The 16038-nt window shown below is 41.3% G+C and overlaps 1 protein-coding gene across 1 annotated transcript in view; it reads left to right on the top strand.

The window, feature by feature from the left end:
* INTS9 (integrator complex subunit 9) overlaps positions 1-13886 on the top strand; it is a 131163-nt gene extending 117277 nt beyond the window's left edge. The window contains exons 14-17 of the mRNA XM_020988805.2: positions 3080-3247; positions 9737-9835; positions 11128-11265; positions 12986-13886. Of these exons, the coding sequence (XP_020844464.1) occupies positions 3080-3247; positions 9737-9835; positions 11128-11265; positions 12986-13162 (582 nt within the window). The 3' untranslated portion in view covers positions 13163-13886. The remainder of the gene's footprint in view (positions 1-3079; positions 3248-9736; positions 9836-11127; positions 11266-12985) is intronic.
* Positions 13887-16038: the final 2152 nt, after the last annotated feature.

Here is a 16038-nt window from a genome sequence, read left to right on the forward strand (position 1 = left end):
GACATGGGACCATATATTTACAGTTGGAAGGGGCCTTAGAAACATCAAGTCCAACCTTCCTTATTTTACAGATTAGGAAACGAAGGCTGAGATAGGCTAAGTGACTTGCCCACAATAACATAGGTAATAAGTGTCTGAGGTAAAATTTGAACTTGGGTTGTCCTGACTCCCAGCATGTGCTTCGTCTACTCTGCTACCTCGCTTCCTGACAGTAAGCAGCATTACTGGAAAATCCACTGTAGAAAAAAAGTATAATATTCTGTCACTAAGGAGATTTACAACAGAAGTAGGAAACATGGTCTCTACCTTAGAGAGCTTATATCTAATAGGAACAAAAAATAAGCCTCAAGAAAGGTAAGTCTCCATTATCTGCCTTGTTAATGATCTCTAGCAAGTGTTTACTCCCAGCTTAACTGTCTTTCTCAAAACCTTCAAGTTGTCTCTCCTTACCACTTCACCTGTTTGCGTTCAGGAAATGTAGTCTAATTTTAATGTTAATTTTAGCAAAACATAGGAAGAAAACTATTGCAAAAACATTCTCATTTAAACAGACGCCTGAAACAGTTGTACAAAAATATATTTGCAGGAGAGATGCTGGAGTAATTTGAGTACCTCTCTGGCCGTTGATTCCTGTAAGAAAATTGTTAAAAGCCTCTTCCATTCTCTTGTCTTCTTACTAAATTTTTAGTTATTTAATCCATGCCTTGTAAGTATTTAGACTTCTCTATTATGTACTAATGTTTCAGTAAGTCCAATATATCATTTCTAAAGAGGAAGAGCAAGAAAAAAAGCACTTTGGGCTGAAATTGGAGTCAGATAGGAAAGTAAAAAAAAGTGGTGGGTACTATGTTAGTGACCATTCCAGAGTTAAAAAGAAGGGAATTCAAGGAAGAAGGAAGCAGGCAGGTCTAAAGGACAGAAATACCATGTTCAGCTGGCTTGTGGGGAGTTAAGGGAAAGCATAGAGCTCTAGATTGTCTGATGTGGTTAGGTATTAAAGGGACAATTATCGGTTACTGAATTTACTGTCTGTAGATTTGTGTTTTTATTTTCCATTGCTCTGAAAGGTTATAATTCTTTAGTTTTTTCATTAGTTTGTGAAATATTTATGTTGTAGTAAGTTAATCTTTTAAAGCATTTTTATATTAAAGAACTGAAATTTGTCGTTTGGATGCCCAAGAGATAGATGGCTGCTTGTTATGTGACTCTAGCACCACCTGGTGGTGAAGAACATATCATGAGGCTGCCTCCAACAGAGAGGAACCCGGATGCTGAGCTTGCAGTGTAGTCACAGTTCAGGCTAATCATCTGATAACTGATGCAGAGTGATAATGAGAGGATTAGAAACGGCTTTTTCTCCTCAAGGACCTTACAGGGTCTAATTGAGGGTGGGAAGGAGTCCCAGGAACATGAGAGCTACTTAAGAATATTTGCAAAGTGTAAATAAATGCAAGTATTACAGCACCTCAGTTTACTGACATTAGAGAATGAGATGTCGGTTACAGGCGATTTGGAACAGCATTGCACCCTCTTTGGTTTCTTCTTGATTTCTTACCATTTTCTTCTCTGCCAAGAAGCACTTCCCACACTTTCCCATTGAGCTGTTTTCCTTTCTTCCCATCACTAGTTCTGTTCTTCATTGCCTCCATTAGTGTGTTCCTCCTTTTTGCCTGTGTACTTGGTGTCTTCATCTCTTCCCAGCGAAGCTGTGGGATCTCCCTGGGGGTTGTCTATGCCTACAAGGTTTGTTTCAGTGCCAGCTATTTGAGTGCCAGATGATAAGTGTTACTGTATCATATAACTCAGGTTGCACATGAGTAATGATAAGGAGTGATTGGTTAGGTAGGATTTATTTATCAGGAAAACTTAATGGAGGAGATTTACTAACAGGGATTCTTAACTTTGTGTCATAGACTTCTTGGGCAGCCTAGAGAAGCCTCTGAACCCTTTCTCAGAATTATGTTTTTAAATGCATAAAATGTAAAAGATTACAAAGAAAGCTATTTATATTGAAATAAAGACACTTTTTTTTCCATCCAAGTTCATGGATTCCCCTGAAAGCTTAGCCCTAATTTAGAGTCTGATTATCAGGGTATGGAATGGCAGGATGGAAGGAAATAGGTGAACCAGCTTTCAGGTAGGGAAGATAACATGTTTAAAGACTTATTTCTAAAGCAAGGAGCAAGGAAGCAAATTTGCTTGGATGGAACCAAAATTCCACTTTAAAGAGTAACAAAAATTGGATTTGATATTACAAAGAGTATAGTGGATAAAAAGCCATGCAAGTCAGGCATAGGAATTTAAATTTGATATATTCAGCAATAGAGACACAGCATAGATTGTTGAGCAGGGAAATTACATGTTGAAAATTGAAATTATTCTAGCTGCCAAGTGGAACTAGATTTAAGAAAGGGAGAAGAGATAGGAGACTGTCACAGTAGTTTGTGGTGTGAGAGAAGGTGAGGGGCTCAGCTTAAAGCATTTGCTGTAGATGTGAAATGAATGGGCAACTTTAGAGACTGGTAAAGGATTCAGTAAGACTTAAGATCAGTCCAATCTCATGAACATCTATTAAGTGCCTCCTATGTGCCAGGATACTGTGCTAGATGCTAGAGAGACAAAGGCAGTACAAAAACCTGTCCCTGCCTTCAAGAAGCCTACATTTTACTGGAGGAGGGGTTCAGCCTGTAAATAGATCATAGATTCTTCAGTTAGAGCTGGGAGTAATGTTAGAGATCATTTCATCCAACCCCCTCATTTTGCAGATGAGGAAACTGAGGCCAGAGAGGAGAAGGGACTCGCCCAGGGTCACACAGGTAGTAAGTAGCAGAGCAAGTATCCAAATCCAGGTCCTCTGACTCCATATCTATTGTCCTTATTAGATTAGATATTGCGGGGGTGGAAGAGGAAGAGGAGCCAAAAATGACTCCAGCAGTGCCAGCCTGAGTGCCTGAAAGAATGGAATTAAGGGAAGGAGTGGGTCAGGTCACTGTGACCACATTGTAGAGAGGTAGCTTTGATTCAGAGAGATACTGCGTTTCTTTTCTGTTCCCTAACCCCATCTCATCTGCCTCTGCAGCCCCTCCATGTGGTTTGTCCTGAGCAATATACCCAGCCTCCCCCTGCCCAGTCACATCGTATGGACCTAATGATTGATTGCCAGCCCCCTGCGATGTCTTATCGCCGTGCGGAGGTACTCGCCCTGCCCTTTAAACGCCGCTATGAGAAGATTGAAATCATGCCTGAGGTGAGCTACTTTACTTCTGATCACAGAAATCATAGCTTTCCTGCTTATTTGAGTCTATTGAAATGCCCAGAGCCAGCTTTCTTTTTGGCCAAACCCAAAGAACATTATTAAACAAGTAGGGAGAAAGGAAGAGAGAGGGGATTTTTAAAATCATGAAGTACTAATCATTTAAATGGTATCATTGTTCATAGTAATACTCCATCATTGTGATACACTGAACCAGAGCACAGCCTTGGAGAATACGCAGCCTCATCTTGCCCCCACCATTTAACTTCTGGAATAGCTATGATTTTGTTGACAGTATTTTTTTATTGTTTTATGGAAATAACATTGGGTAGAGGTTCTGAAATAAATTATAAAGGTGATCACAAACTATTATGGAAGTAGAAGTAATATAGATATGCATAGTCTTCATGTTTGTTATTATGAATAATACCTTACTTTTATGTTGCATTTAAGATTTTGTTCTTTCACATTTGATGTTTCATCCTCCAGTGTAACCCAGTGTGATAGGTAGGGCAGAGATTTACAGGCCTGCTCATAGTCATACCTCTGATAAAGTAGTAGAATGAAGACCTGAATACACCTCTTCTCACCTCCTCTTGTTGATGAAGAGTCAGTGTGTACCTTGTTGTTCATATGACTTCATGTATCTAATCTACCATGGGGCTCTGCAGATGTGCTACTTCTCTTTTGAATCTGTTTTTCAACCCTGCACCTCCTGCTGTCAAGGATTTTGTTCTTCCAGCCTGAAGGCTGAAAAAGAACACCAAGAATTCTGTCTAGCTAGTATTACATTAAATTAAAGTATTGCACTAAAACTGCTGCCATACAGATGGTATGTCTCCCATCCTCCATGGGCATAGATTTCTGGGACCTCTGAACAATCTTTTCCAATATCTACCAAAAGCCTAAATCCTCCTACTCTGGTTTCATCTTGTTCTCCCTCCTTTCTTTGGTGAAAACAAGAAAGGTCCAGTCACTCTGATCCATGTAATTCTTCATACATGAGACCACCCCCACCTTTCATCATTGCAGCTTAAGAGGGGTCCTTAGTGTCTTGATCACTGAAATACCCTTCCTAGAAGCTGAGTGCTAAATCATCCATCCTGGATTCTCCTAATTTATTAGGAACTTCACCTATCCCTCTGTCTTTGGCCTCAGAAGTACTGCCAAAGTAGCTTATTTCTCCAAATACTTTGAAAGATCTGTGATTTTGTGAGTACTCCCTCCACTGCTGTAGATTACAGCCCCACCACATCTTAGTAGAGGTTTCCATAAGTCGCTGTGGCCCCCACATCCAGTGGCCTTTCATGGTGAAAGGCAATCCCACATATGCCTGTGGAACACAAGCTCTCGCCTGTACTACCAAGCTGGAAGGGCTTTGAGCCAAAGGATTTTTAAAACATTAAGTTTAGTTGTGGTGGCCCCATATCTTCTTGGCCTGTCTTTTGAATACATTTGGGTGAATATCTCAATTAGAATAGTCTTTCCCAAAGGGAATTTGGTCAGTTCCAGGAAATAACATATGGTGCATCTGTGGGTAAGTTTCAGCATCCTCATCCTGTTTTGCTTGCTCAGTGAGTAAACCTATTTGCTTCCATTAAGTACAGATATTTGCCTATCTTCCCACCTCTCTGACATATGCTGGGGCTGGATGATGCCCTGATGCTAATCTTGGCAATCCTGCCCCTCTCTGCATCATTTCTGCTCACCGGATTATTCATTACTGCTATTGTCTCTTGGCATCATAGGGCAAGAGACCAGAATGTTTTTTTCTCCTTTCAGAGTAGGGTGTATGTTGCCACTTGAAAGTACTCCTCTGATTGCTTTGGGAAGGACCTGTCTGAAAGCCTGCAGCAGCTTTTGTTTTGTTTTGCTACAAAGGCAAAATAATGGTCTTATTACTCAAAGGGAAACAGTTCTTTCCACAGCTTCCTTGTATGATAACCACCACCTCTGCCCCCCCAAAAATTCCATTTCTGTTCTTAATCATAAGAATCCCAGGAGTTTTGTTAGTGCCAATAAAAATTCTGACATTTTCGTTGTTTTTATTTGGTGGTCAGCCCATATGGGACCTAGTACATGAAGAAATCCTGTTCAAGTAGATGGTTAAAGAAAGCCCTTGAATTCCACACCTTTTCTAGAATAAAAACTGTAGTATATTTGTTTATGGCATCTTTCTAGCCCCTCCATTCCAGAAGAGGTGTCAAATCATAAGCCTAATATGTTCAAGTGTTCTGAAGAGTCCTGGTTTTGAAGATCCCTATTGGAAATCAAGGATAGCCTCATAAGTATGAGCAGGAAAGGGATCTTACCTGCTCAATCCCTAATGGCTCTGTGCCTAACCAGATGTATTCCCACGTTATATATACCCATTGTCTCTGCTTCACCACACCCTGCTAATATACTTTCAGTCCCAAGGACTATCCCATATTTCCTTCTGCTACACTCTTGGGACCCCTAGGTATTGCCATCTGTGCTAAGTACCCCTGGACTTTGCTGTCTGTCGTAGTACTAGACCCTAAGGACCCCCTAGTCCAGTAGTGTCAAACTCAGATAAAAATAGGGGTCACTAAGCATCCTTGTGGGGTACATATTAAAGCCATGTTAGTATCTGTCTGTGTTTTATTGTACTTTTATTTATTTTTTAAAAATATTTCCCAATTATATTTTAATCTGGTTTGGGCTCGCAGCCATGTGTTTGCCACTTCTGCTCTAATCAGTCTTAATACTACAGTGGCAGGAACTGGGAAAGGCCTCCTGTGAAAGATGAGATTAGATGTGAATCTTGAAGGAAGCCAGGGAAGTCAGGAGGCATTCCAAGCATGGGAGACAGCAGTCGGGAGATGAAGTGTTATGTGGAGAGCAGCCAGGACATCAGTGTCACGGAATAGAAGGGTTCAAGCAGAAGAGGCAGGCACAAGAAACTGGAAAGGGAGGAGGAGGAGGCCAGGTTGTGAAGGACTTTAAAACCATGCAGAGGATTTTGTGTTTGATCCTAGAGCTGAGAAGAAGCCATTGGAGTTCACTGAACAAGGAGACAACACGATCAGGCCTGTGCTTTAGGAACGTCATGTGATGCCTCTGTGAAGGATAGAGGGGAAGGCAGAAAGATTTGAGACAAGGAGACCAAACAGCAAGCTGTACAGATAGTATAGGTGTGAGGGAATGACGGCCTTCAGCCGAGAGGGGGCTGCACAAGTGGAGGGAAGGGCAATGTGTACCAGAGGTGGTGTACAGGTGTGGGCTGAGTGCAAGGAAGGAAGGAAGCAAGGATGACACTGAAATTGCATGCCTGGCTTTCCAGAAGGATGCTGATGCCCTCAGCACTGAGAAGGAGTTTTGGAAGAGGGGAGGATGTTAGAGAAAAGATAACGAGTTTTGTTTTAGATGCATTGAGTTTGAGATGTCTACCACATATCTACTTAGAATAGTAAATGCTGAGCACAGTGCTTGGTACATATGAGCACTTAACAAATGTTCTTCCATTTATTCATTCTCTAGCTAAAGGGGTTTCACCAACATGATACAAATTAAAAAAGAGAAAACGCATCAGATATGTAGTTCAAAAAGTGGCAATGTAGATAAAGAGTAAGAAACTAAGATTAAAAGGGGAGTAAAGTGTTTGCCTTTTCTAAATAGTATTTCACACACGTTACACACAAGTCATCTCATTCAGCATGCATTTGTTGGGCATGATGCTAGCTGGCGATACAAAAACAAAACTGAAAAACAGCCCCTGCCCTGAAGGAACTTCCATTCTACCAGCAAATACAACATGCAAGGAATGTTAAGATCACATGAGAGCCAGAGGAATCAGGAAGGGCTTTGCAGAGCAGGTGAAACCTAACTGGAGTCTGGAGTGATTTTAAGAGATCAAAGCATGGAGGAAGGAGATCCATGCACAAGGACAGCAGAATGCCAGGTTTGAAGAAGTTTAGTGGAAACACAACATGTAGGAAGAGGAGTGATGTAGAGTAAAGCACAGGCTGGAAAGTCGAGTGAAAGCCAGGTTGCAGAGGGCTTTAATGGGCAAGTTGAAGAGCTTGCATTTGATCCCAGAGGGAAACAGGAACCGCTGAAGAATCACAGAATCTTTGAGTTAAGAGAACTATCAACAACCATCCAACCCAACCCATACCCAAAAAGAAACCTCACTGCAACATACCGACAAGTGACCATGCATCCTCTGCTGTAAAGACCTCCAAGGAGGGAGAGCCATCTCCCTGCCAACACAACCTTTTCCATTTTCATACTCCTAATTGTTTTTGCTGACATCAAATCTAAACTTAACTCCTTGCAACTCCCCTCCCCCTTACTCCTGTTTCTGCCTCCGAGGCCAAATAGAACTAACTGAATCTCCTTGCCAAGTGACACCCTTCACCTATGAAGTATGGCTATCATGTTCCCCACAAGTCTTCTTTTCTGCAAAGTCCTCAAACCCCCATCATGTTTGTGAGAAGCCAGGTATTCATGTAAAAGGAAGTTTGATGCAATTTAGACAGCTGTCTCCCCATTCCCCATCTTCTCTCCCTGCACCTCTCAAAATATCACCCTTCCTCTACTTCTGCATTTTTCTCACTTAGCATGAGTGGAGGCCCAGAGACAGAAATGAGAACGCTAAGTGTCATGGGAGATGAAATAGATAAGAGACAATGAAGAGAATGGTTAAATTCAAGCCAATAAGAGTGTAGAATAATTCTTAGGGAGGGGAGGGAGGCAGAAAAATTTGCATCTCAAAAATTTTACCAAAATGAATGTTGAAAATTATCTTTACATGTAATTAGAAAAAGATGAAATACTGTTGGGGTGAGGGAAGGATAGAATCAACTTAGAAAGGGCCTTAAATGCCAGAGTAAAGTAAGCTATACTTGAGCAGTGTAGAAATAAGGTGAATTTTTGATCAGTTTAAAGAAAGCGGTGTTTTAAGAAGACTCATCTGGTGATGGTGTGCATGATGAATTTAAAGGAGCCAGAGAGACTAGTTCATATTTCTTTACCAAAGCCCAGGATGATGATGATGATAGTGATGATGATGATGATTGACATTAATAAAGTGCTATAAGGTTTCCTGAATGATCTCATTTGAACTTTGCAGCGGCCTTGTTAGTTAAGTGCCTCAGGTGATATCCTCGCTTGTACAAATGAGCAAACCAAGGCTCAAAGGGATTGAGTGATTTGCCATGATTACATAGCCAGGAAATATAGAAGACAGGATTCAGACCCAGGTCTCCTAATTCCTAAATCTCAACTGCAGTGGCATTATTTATTAGTGTTATTATTAATAATAATGATAGCTAGCATTATATAGTACTTTGCAAGTATTATCTCATTTCATTCTCTCAAAAACTCTGACGTGGTGCTGTTCTTAATCCCCATTTTTATAATAAGGAAACTGAGGCAGACAGAGGTAAAATGACTTGTCCAAGGTTACATAACTAACAAGTATCTGAGGTCGGATTTGAACTCGGGTCTTCCTGATTCCAGGTTTAACCCTGCATCCGGTGTTCCACCTAAATACCACTTCTGTTGCTTCCATATTTGTTGATTTACTGATGGAAAGATTGAATCTGCGACTCTTGGAAGAAAGAATTTATTATCCATAAATATTCTAAAAAGTCCAGAGCAGAGTGGGTCAGTGAACTCGGATCTCTGCCCACAGTGAAGTTTGGCTCTCCGATTAAAGAGCAGAGGATGGGACTAAAGTAACTAAAACTTAGACCACAAAGAAACACTGCTAGGGTACTGAGAACTGTATTCAGGTCACTAGCTGTATAAAGTGTGCTGGACAAAGGACAACTGCCTCACCAAGAGAATTCTTGGAGTCCTTTCTGAAAAGCACCAGCTTAGGAAATGTTGCTGGAAGAGTCAGACTAAAGCAAGATGTTCTCTTCTCATTCTCTCCTCAGTTATCTCCCTTTTTCTCCTTCCCCCTTCTCTTCCTCCTCTCAGCTTTGTCATTATTAGCAAATTTGCTAAGAACTTTTTTGCTAATTTTTTGCTAAGAATCTTTTACCTTTCATCTCCTAGAGTTGTTATGAGGATAAAATGAGATATTTATTAAGCACTTTGCAAACCTTAAAGTACTATATAAATGCCAGCTATTACAATTATTATTTTTTTAGTCCTTTAGGGAACTGAATGATGGTGAAGTACATGAAAGGTTCCATTGGGGGGAAAATCTCTCAGTATTCCTGAGGGTACCCTTCACATTCATGGTAGCAAAATGAGCGTGATCATAGCAAAAAACTATGTCCTGTCGTTAGATAGCTGGTGGCCCCCAAGCAGGCTGGTCAACAGGGGTGCTAGAGGATGAATGGAAAGAGGGTACTGGGGAATCTGTGGGCCTTAATGTACAAAGGCTTTGCCCAGAAGGCCAAGTTTTAAATCCCATGTTACATTTTAGTTCCTGATCTGGATAGGGTAGCTTTGCGTCTTCCCCCATTTCAGAATGATTCCTGGCTGAAAACTACTCTATGCATTTAGCTTGCAGATTCATTGGTGCCCCTGGAGATTAAGCCTGGCATTTCCTTAGCAACTGTTTCCGCTGTGCTGCATACTAAAGATAACAAGCATGTTCTTCAGGTACAGTATGGAGGCCTGGTCTCAGCTGTGTCGCACTGACCACTTGATCCACACTGGTTGAGCTGGGGCTAGGATGATAAAGAATCCCTCTGTTCAGTATACTCATGACCTCTCCACTCCCCTCACCTTTAACTAGCACAATAGTCTACCAAGCTTAAAATGAAAATAGCTCCCAGAGCAGTGGTATTTCCTTAACTAGCATAATTGTGGTCCTGGACCACTTGATAAATTATGTCTGAAACAAAGAATGAGCTGCATATAAATTTCTTTCCACTTATATCTTTGGCTACGTGCCTATACAAGATAAAAGGGGAAGGAAATTATTCATAGAGAAGACTGCAAATTATTTAAGTGTCTGTTCACAGCACAATAAAGAACTCAAAACTTTCTCAAACTTCATTAAACCAGCCAACAAACCAATAATGCTGTGCACAGCACTGTTTTAGGCATAAAGGAAAATATTTCACAGATCTGTGATTTCATTCATGTGGGTATTTCCTTCACAAGTACATATCAGAACTCCCACAAAGAGAGAGGTCTTAGACATCTCTTATAAAGTTGTTGTGGCCAAAAAAAAAAAAAAAGAACTTCCCTCTGACCAACCTGATGAGAAGCCTCACTAGGAGATATCACAAAACAACTGAAGCTTTTACGGGACAGCAGGGGAGGTAAGACTTGTACAAATGAAACAATCGCGGTCTTTTAGGAAAGAGATGGTAGTAAGTCTGAGGCAGATAAGCTGATGTATTCTCTCTTTGTCTTTGTTAGAGCTGTTTGACACCCTAAACCTAAAATTTTACTCAGGCTAGCACTTCAATCTGTATACCCTAAGATCTTTCAGAGAGGGAATGACTAAAGGGTCCAGGAACACTGGACCCACAGTATACTAGGGAAGACCCTCCCTTCTACAGTTGGCTCATTCTGGTGTGACTCCAAGGCTCATGGCTCATGTCGTCAGCCAGCTTTGCGAGTTTGGGGCCAGTTCTGTATCATTATTATTACTGCTGCTGCTGCTGCTGCTAGTAGCATTTAGTAGCACTTTGAGGTTTGTTATATCTTTTATCTCAACTAATCCTCACAATAGCCCTGTGAGGTATATGCTTTTATCATCCTCATTTTACAAATGAGGAAACAGAGACTCTAAGGTTAATGGACTTGCCCAGAGCCTAGCAGCTATAGGTTGTAGAGGCCAGTTGCTTTTCCTGGTCGAGTTAAGACCAGGGTGCCTTGCCAAATGTAAATGCATTAGCTGTTATTATGCTTCTGGGAACTGAATTATTTTGATGCTCTAGGCTCCTCCTAGGCCCAGCCAGCCCCCAGCCAGCAAGAAGAGAAAGCGAGTGAGTGATGACATCCCAGACTGTAAACTTCTAAAGCCCCTCCTGAGTGGCTCTATCCCTGTGGACCAATTTGTTCAGACTTTGGAGAAGGTAAGAATCCAGCTCACATTCACCTAGAATTAAAAAAAGACTATTGCTGCTCTTGTTTGGGTTCTCTTTCTTCATTGTTTTAAGAACTTTTTGTTGGCAGCTTTCAGTCTAGTTACATTCTTTCCCAGTGATTGTTCATTAACTTCTACTTGGGACCCTGATTTTCAGATGTTCTCTAGTCCCATCTACGACCTCTTGCTCTTTAAAACTATCAATTTATAGGAATAGTGAGGGAAGGGAGAGGGGAAGGAAAGGAGAAGTTGAGAGAATATACATGAGTGCATTTATCAGGTACTTATCATGTACCTTGCACTTGGGAAGACAACATACATAGGGTAGTGGTGGCGAAAGGTGGACATTTTAGTCTGGAGAATTACAGGGTTGATGAACAAGGCCACAGGGGAATATACTGACACACACTTTCCAGGAATAATGACAGAATTGATGTGATTGTGGTTTCAGAGCCAGAGAGCATGGTGATTAAGGATATGCCATATTGACAAGGCAGCTGTCCAGAAGATGGCCAGGGAGTAGTAGTAGGAAGTGAAGTATGACTGGAGCCTGCTCCAGGTTCACCTGGAACAAATAAGGTGCTCACTCGGACCAGGTGAAGCACTCATCCATCAGACCAAGAGGACTCAGAACAGACATTCCAGAGATCCTTGTCCTTATCACTGTAAGGAACTCAGAGGGCTGAAATGATCTGTCCAGGGTCACATAAGTTGTAAGTGGCAGAACCTATATTCACACCCAGGCCCTTTGAGTTGACATCCAGCTCTTTACGTTGTATTAGCATGGATTAGTCATTGAATCCTGTTAAGCCAATGTGTTTTCTTTCTATTTTCTCCCATTTTCTCCCATTTATCATCGCAAGGGTTTATATTATTATCTATAGGTTTCTAATGAAACCCACAGAGCAGTAGAGAATGCTGGGAGCCCCCGTTGTCTCCTCCAGACCTTCCCTTAAGACAGACTCACTGAATGCAGGGTCGTTACCTCGCACATGCAGGGAGCAGCAGTGCTTTCCTGATGTCCAGTGGAGTCCCAGTCCTTTGAAATGGGTCTTCAGGGGGAATTGGCACACATCTGTAGCTAGAGGGACAGCAAGAGCAGTTGGGCTGGAGTCCCAGACCCCAGGACTCCAGACACAGCTGCCTGCTTTGTTCACTTTGAGCAGGAAACTTTGTGGAGTCAGAAGCTTTCCTCTGTTGGGCCAGGCCTTTGGCAGGTTTTTCATGGAATTTCACCAGTTTTTGAAGCCTCTTTCAAATTGGCTTGATTCTAAGTAGTCAGATGAAAGGACAGTTTTGTGAAAAATAGGGGATTTGGGAGGTAAGGGACTTGGGTTGAGATCCTAACTCTGACATTTGCTGCCTCTCAGGCCATAGACAAGGCTTCAGTCTCATCTGTAAAAAAAAAAAAAAGGGAGTTGGACTAGATGTCTCTGATAGCCCCTCACTTCTGTAAAATGTAATGAACTGTTCTGAAGCAAGCAAACCTTAAAGCATCTTATAAATGAATTATTTTTTCCAGGTAGTGAGATGGGCTCACTTACTAGATTAAAAATTTGCATTAAGAAATACTAGAAATGCCAGTTTTTAAATCTTTCTCCACATAATAAACAAAGTGGAAATCACACCATTTTTATGATATTCAGTGGCTAACTATTTTCCCAGTCCAGAAGACTCACCAATCTCTTGTCTTCTTTGATCCTTGCTAGCATGGCTTCAGTGATGTGAAAGTGGAGGACACAGCTAAAGGACACATCGTCCTCCTCCAGGAGGCTGAGACCCTTATCCAGATTGAAGAAGATTCAACCCATATCATCTGTGACAATGATGAGATGCTCAGGGTTCGGCTTCGGGACCTCGTGCTCAAATTCCTACAGAAATTCTAAATTAAGAGGGTTGCACTAGATTGCCTCTAAGGTCACTCCCAGATCTAGGATTATATGAAAACTCAGGTCCTTTCTGCCTTGGTGAGTCAACAGCATGGCTTCCAACATGGGGAGAGCTTAGAAAAGCAGGTGGTGGCCAGGCATGGGGAATCCCTGATCCCCTGCCACTTTGTTGTTTATGCCACATGGCTCAGAAATCACTGCAGAGTCTTCATGCTGTATTTCTCTGTGGTTTTTAAGAGGGTCCTCTTTTATTCTCAGATCTGGACTTGGCTTGAGTGCGGAGGAAAATGGATGTTCTTGAGAGAAACAGTCTGGGTTTAATGCATAGAAATAGATCTCCCTGGATTTCTACCACTGCCTCCGGGAGGTTAACTTCTAGACTTTTCTTTCCAGTTTGGGTCTCCAGGTAATCCAAGCATAAGGCAACAGGTTGTTCATTGATTGTAGTAGTGACCAGTGGCAAAGGCAGTTCTTAAAGACTGCTGGTTTAGTGGAAAGGTAAGGTGTCTAGACTGACTTTTGTTTGTTTTCGAAGTTTTGCTTGGCTGGGAAAGGGGAACTAGTCTGTTTGACTTTGTTTGCTTCCTTTATTTGCCTTCTCCAGAGAACTGTGAATCAAAAGATGGTTTTTCAAGGAAAGAGCAAAATAAACCACATCAATCTTTATCTTATTTTTAAGAAACCTCCTTTTAAATAAAAGGTAGTTATTTTTACCAAAGTATACTGTGCTGTGTTGTACATATTGTTGTTGTTCATTTCAGTCATATCTGACTCTTCATGACCCCATTTGAGGTTTTCTTGGCAAAGATACTGAAATGGTTTGCCATTTCCTTCTCCAGCTCATTATGACAGATAAGGAAACTGAGGCAAACAAGGTTAAGTGACTTCCACAGGGTCACACATCTAGTAATTGTCTGAGGCAGGATTTGAACTCGGCTCTTCCTGACTCCAGGCCTGGCACTCGTTCCACTGTGCCATCTAAATGCCCATGTTGTACATATACATTTTGCATTCATTTGATCTCAGTCCATTCCTACAGTTTTGGGATAGAAATGAGGCTTTCACAAGAGTTAAGCAGGTCAGCAGTGCTTAAAGCACTAAGGTAATAAATAGAATAAGATAATAAAATAGATGTTTTGATTGACACAGAAGAACCTAACATGGTTCAGGAAAATGGAGGCAGGGACAATAAGGGAAGGATTCAGCCAGGGAATTTTAAAACCGTAGGCCATAGGGGACTGGGGAAAGAAGGCAAAGGAGGGAAGAGACGATGATCTGGTGGAGACACCGCCCCCAGGCTTGGCACAGCCAACTTTGCAAGCTGCTCCATGTATGAGATAGCTGGAATTACATCTCCATGCTAAGGTGGCTTGCTGACACAGGTAAGGATAATATATAGTGTTTAGCACATAGTAAACACTTAACAAATGCCATTTCATTCATTCACAGGTTTTATAGGAAGGGAGAAAGTTCTTACTTAGGTACATCTGATTAGTTTTTCCGTCTGTGATGTAAAAGGGATACACTAGGTTTTGCTGGTAAGCCCCTAGCTGTATCAGGCACACGGAGCATGAACTCGTTTCACTATTCAATATGGAAATTTCCAGAAAAGAGAAGACAGGTCCAGAGCAAGGAAATTCCCACAAGAGAGGCTGAGTCCAAAAACAAAAAAAGTTTGAGGACTATCCTAGCATGCCAAATTTTGTCATTTAAAATACATAAAGGAAGAACAGAACAACATGAAGAGTGATATTTTGGTGTCTATATGTTAAGACACAGAACTCAGCTATGTAAAAACTCAACATACAGATTTATTTCTACATATAATTATACTTCTCTATGGCCTTAGAAATTCACTAATTTCTATTTCCTTTTATATCCCGTTGAAAATTAAAACCGAGCTAGGAGCAGCCCTCTAGTAAACTATTAAAATATGTCTCTGCAGCCACCAGATTGTGTTTTCCTCCTTGTTTCAATTTAATTCATTTCCCCTAGCATTTATTAAATACCTTTGTGCCAGGCATTTTACTAGGTTCTGGGACTAAATTAAAATAGTCCCTGCCCTCAAAGAGCTTACATTCTACTGGGGGAGAATAACAATGTATTTAATAAGTAAATAAAAAAAAATACAAAGTACAGACAGTTCTGCTGTATCAGGACACACGCATTCCCAAAAAGCGCAGCTCTATGCAAGATGGTACACAGTAAAGATCACAGAACTTAAGGGGAAAATGGAATGCACAGTGCCAAAAAACTTTGTCAGCAACACAGTTTTATACATGTTGAATGGTTAATAAATAAATATTACATCAGTAGTGGCTCTGTCTGTGGCATTAGGCTGTACAGCAAGTTGAAAAAGCTGAAACTCCAGGGGTCAGGAGGCTGTAGTGGAAGAAGATTGGGTGGGGTGGGGTAGGGGTGGAGTGGACCAGCCCTTCTCTGCTCACACCTCTACTACACCACAAGATGGACAATGGCACCTCACCTTGACAAAGACCTGAAGTTTGCTTGTGGAGGTGGGCATTGGAAGAGTTGGAGCTTGTGAGTTATTATAAAGTGACGCAGTTTTCTGCATTTTCACTGTTTCTTGGGGAAGAAATCGTTCAGAAGCTAACTGGAAATTTGTGTCATGCTAAAAATGTTCCCTATTATATCAGTTACATTGGAATAAATTTGTGTTTTTGAAATACACATAATTGCAGAATTGACTATAACTACAGTATTATTTGGAAGGTGGGAGAGCACAAAAGGTAACAATTAGAGGGAACCTGGAACAGAGCTTCCACCGCCTCCACCCCTACTAACATGCTACCAAACAGCACTGGAGGAAATCCCATAAACCTACTGACTGGGTCCACTACAAAGTTATCCAA

Source organism: Phascolarctos cinereus, unplaced genomic scaffold (assembly GCF_003287225.1).
Source record: "Phascolarctos cinereus isolate Bilbo 61053 unplaced genomic scaffold, phaCin_HiC Scaffold_2;HRSCAF=192, whole genome shotgun sequence".
In the NCBI taxonomy this organism is placed as follows: Eukaryota; Metazoa; Chordata; class Mammalia; order Diprotodontia; family Phascolarctidae; genus Phascolarctos; species Phascolarctos cinereus.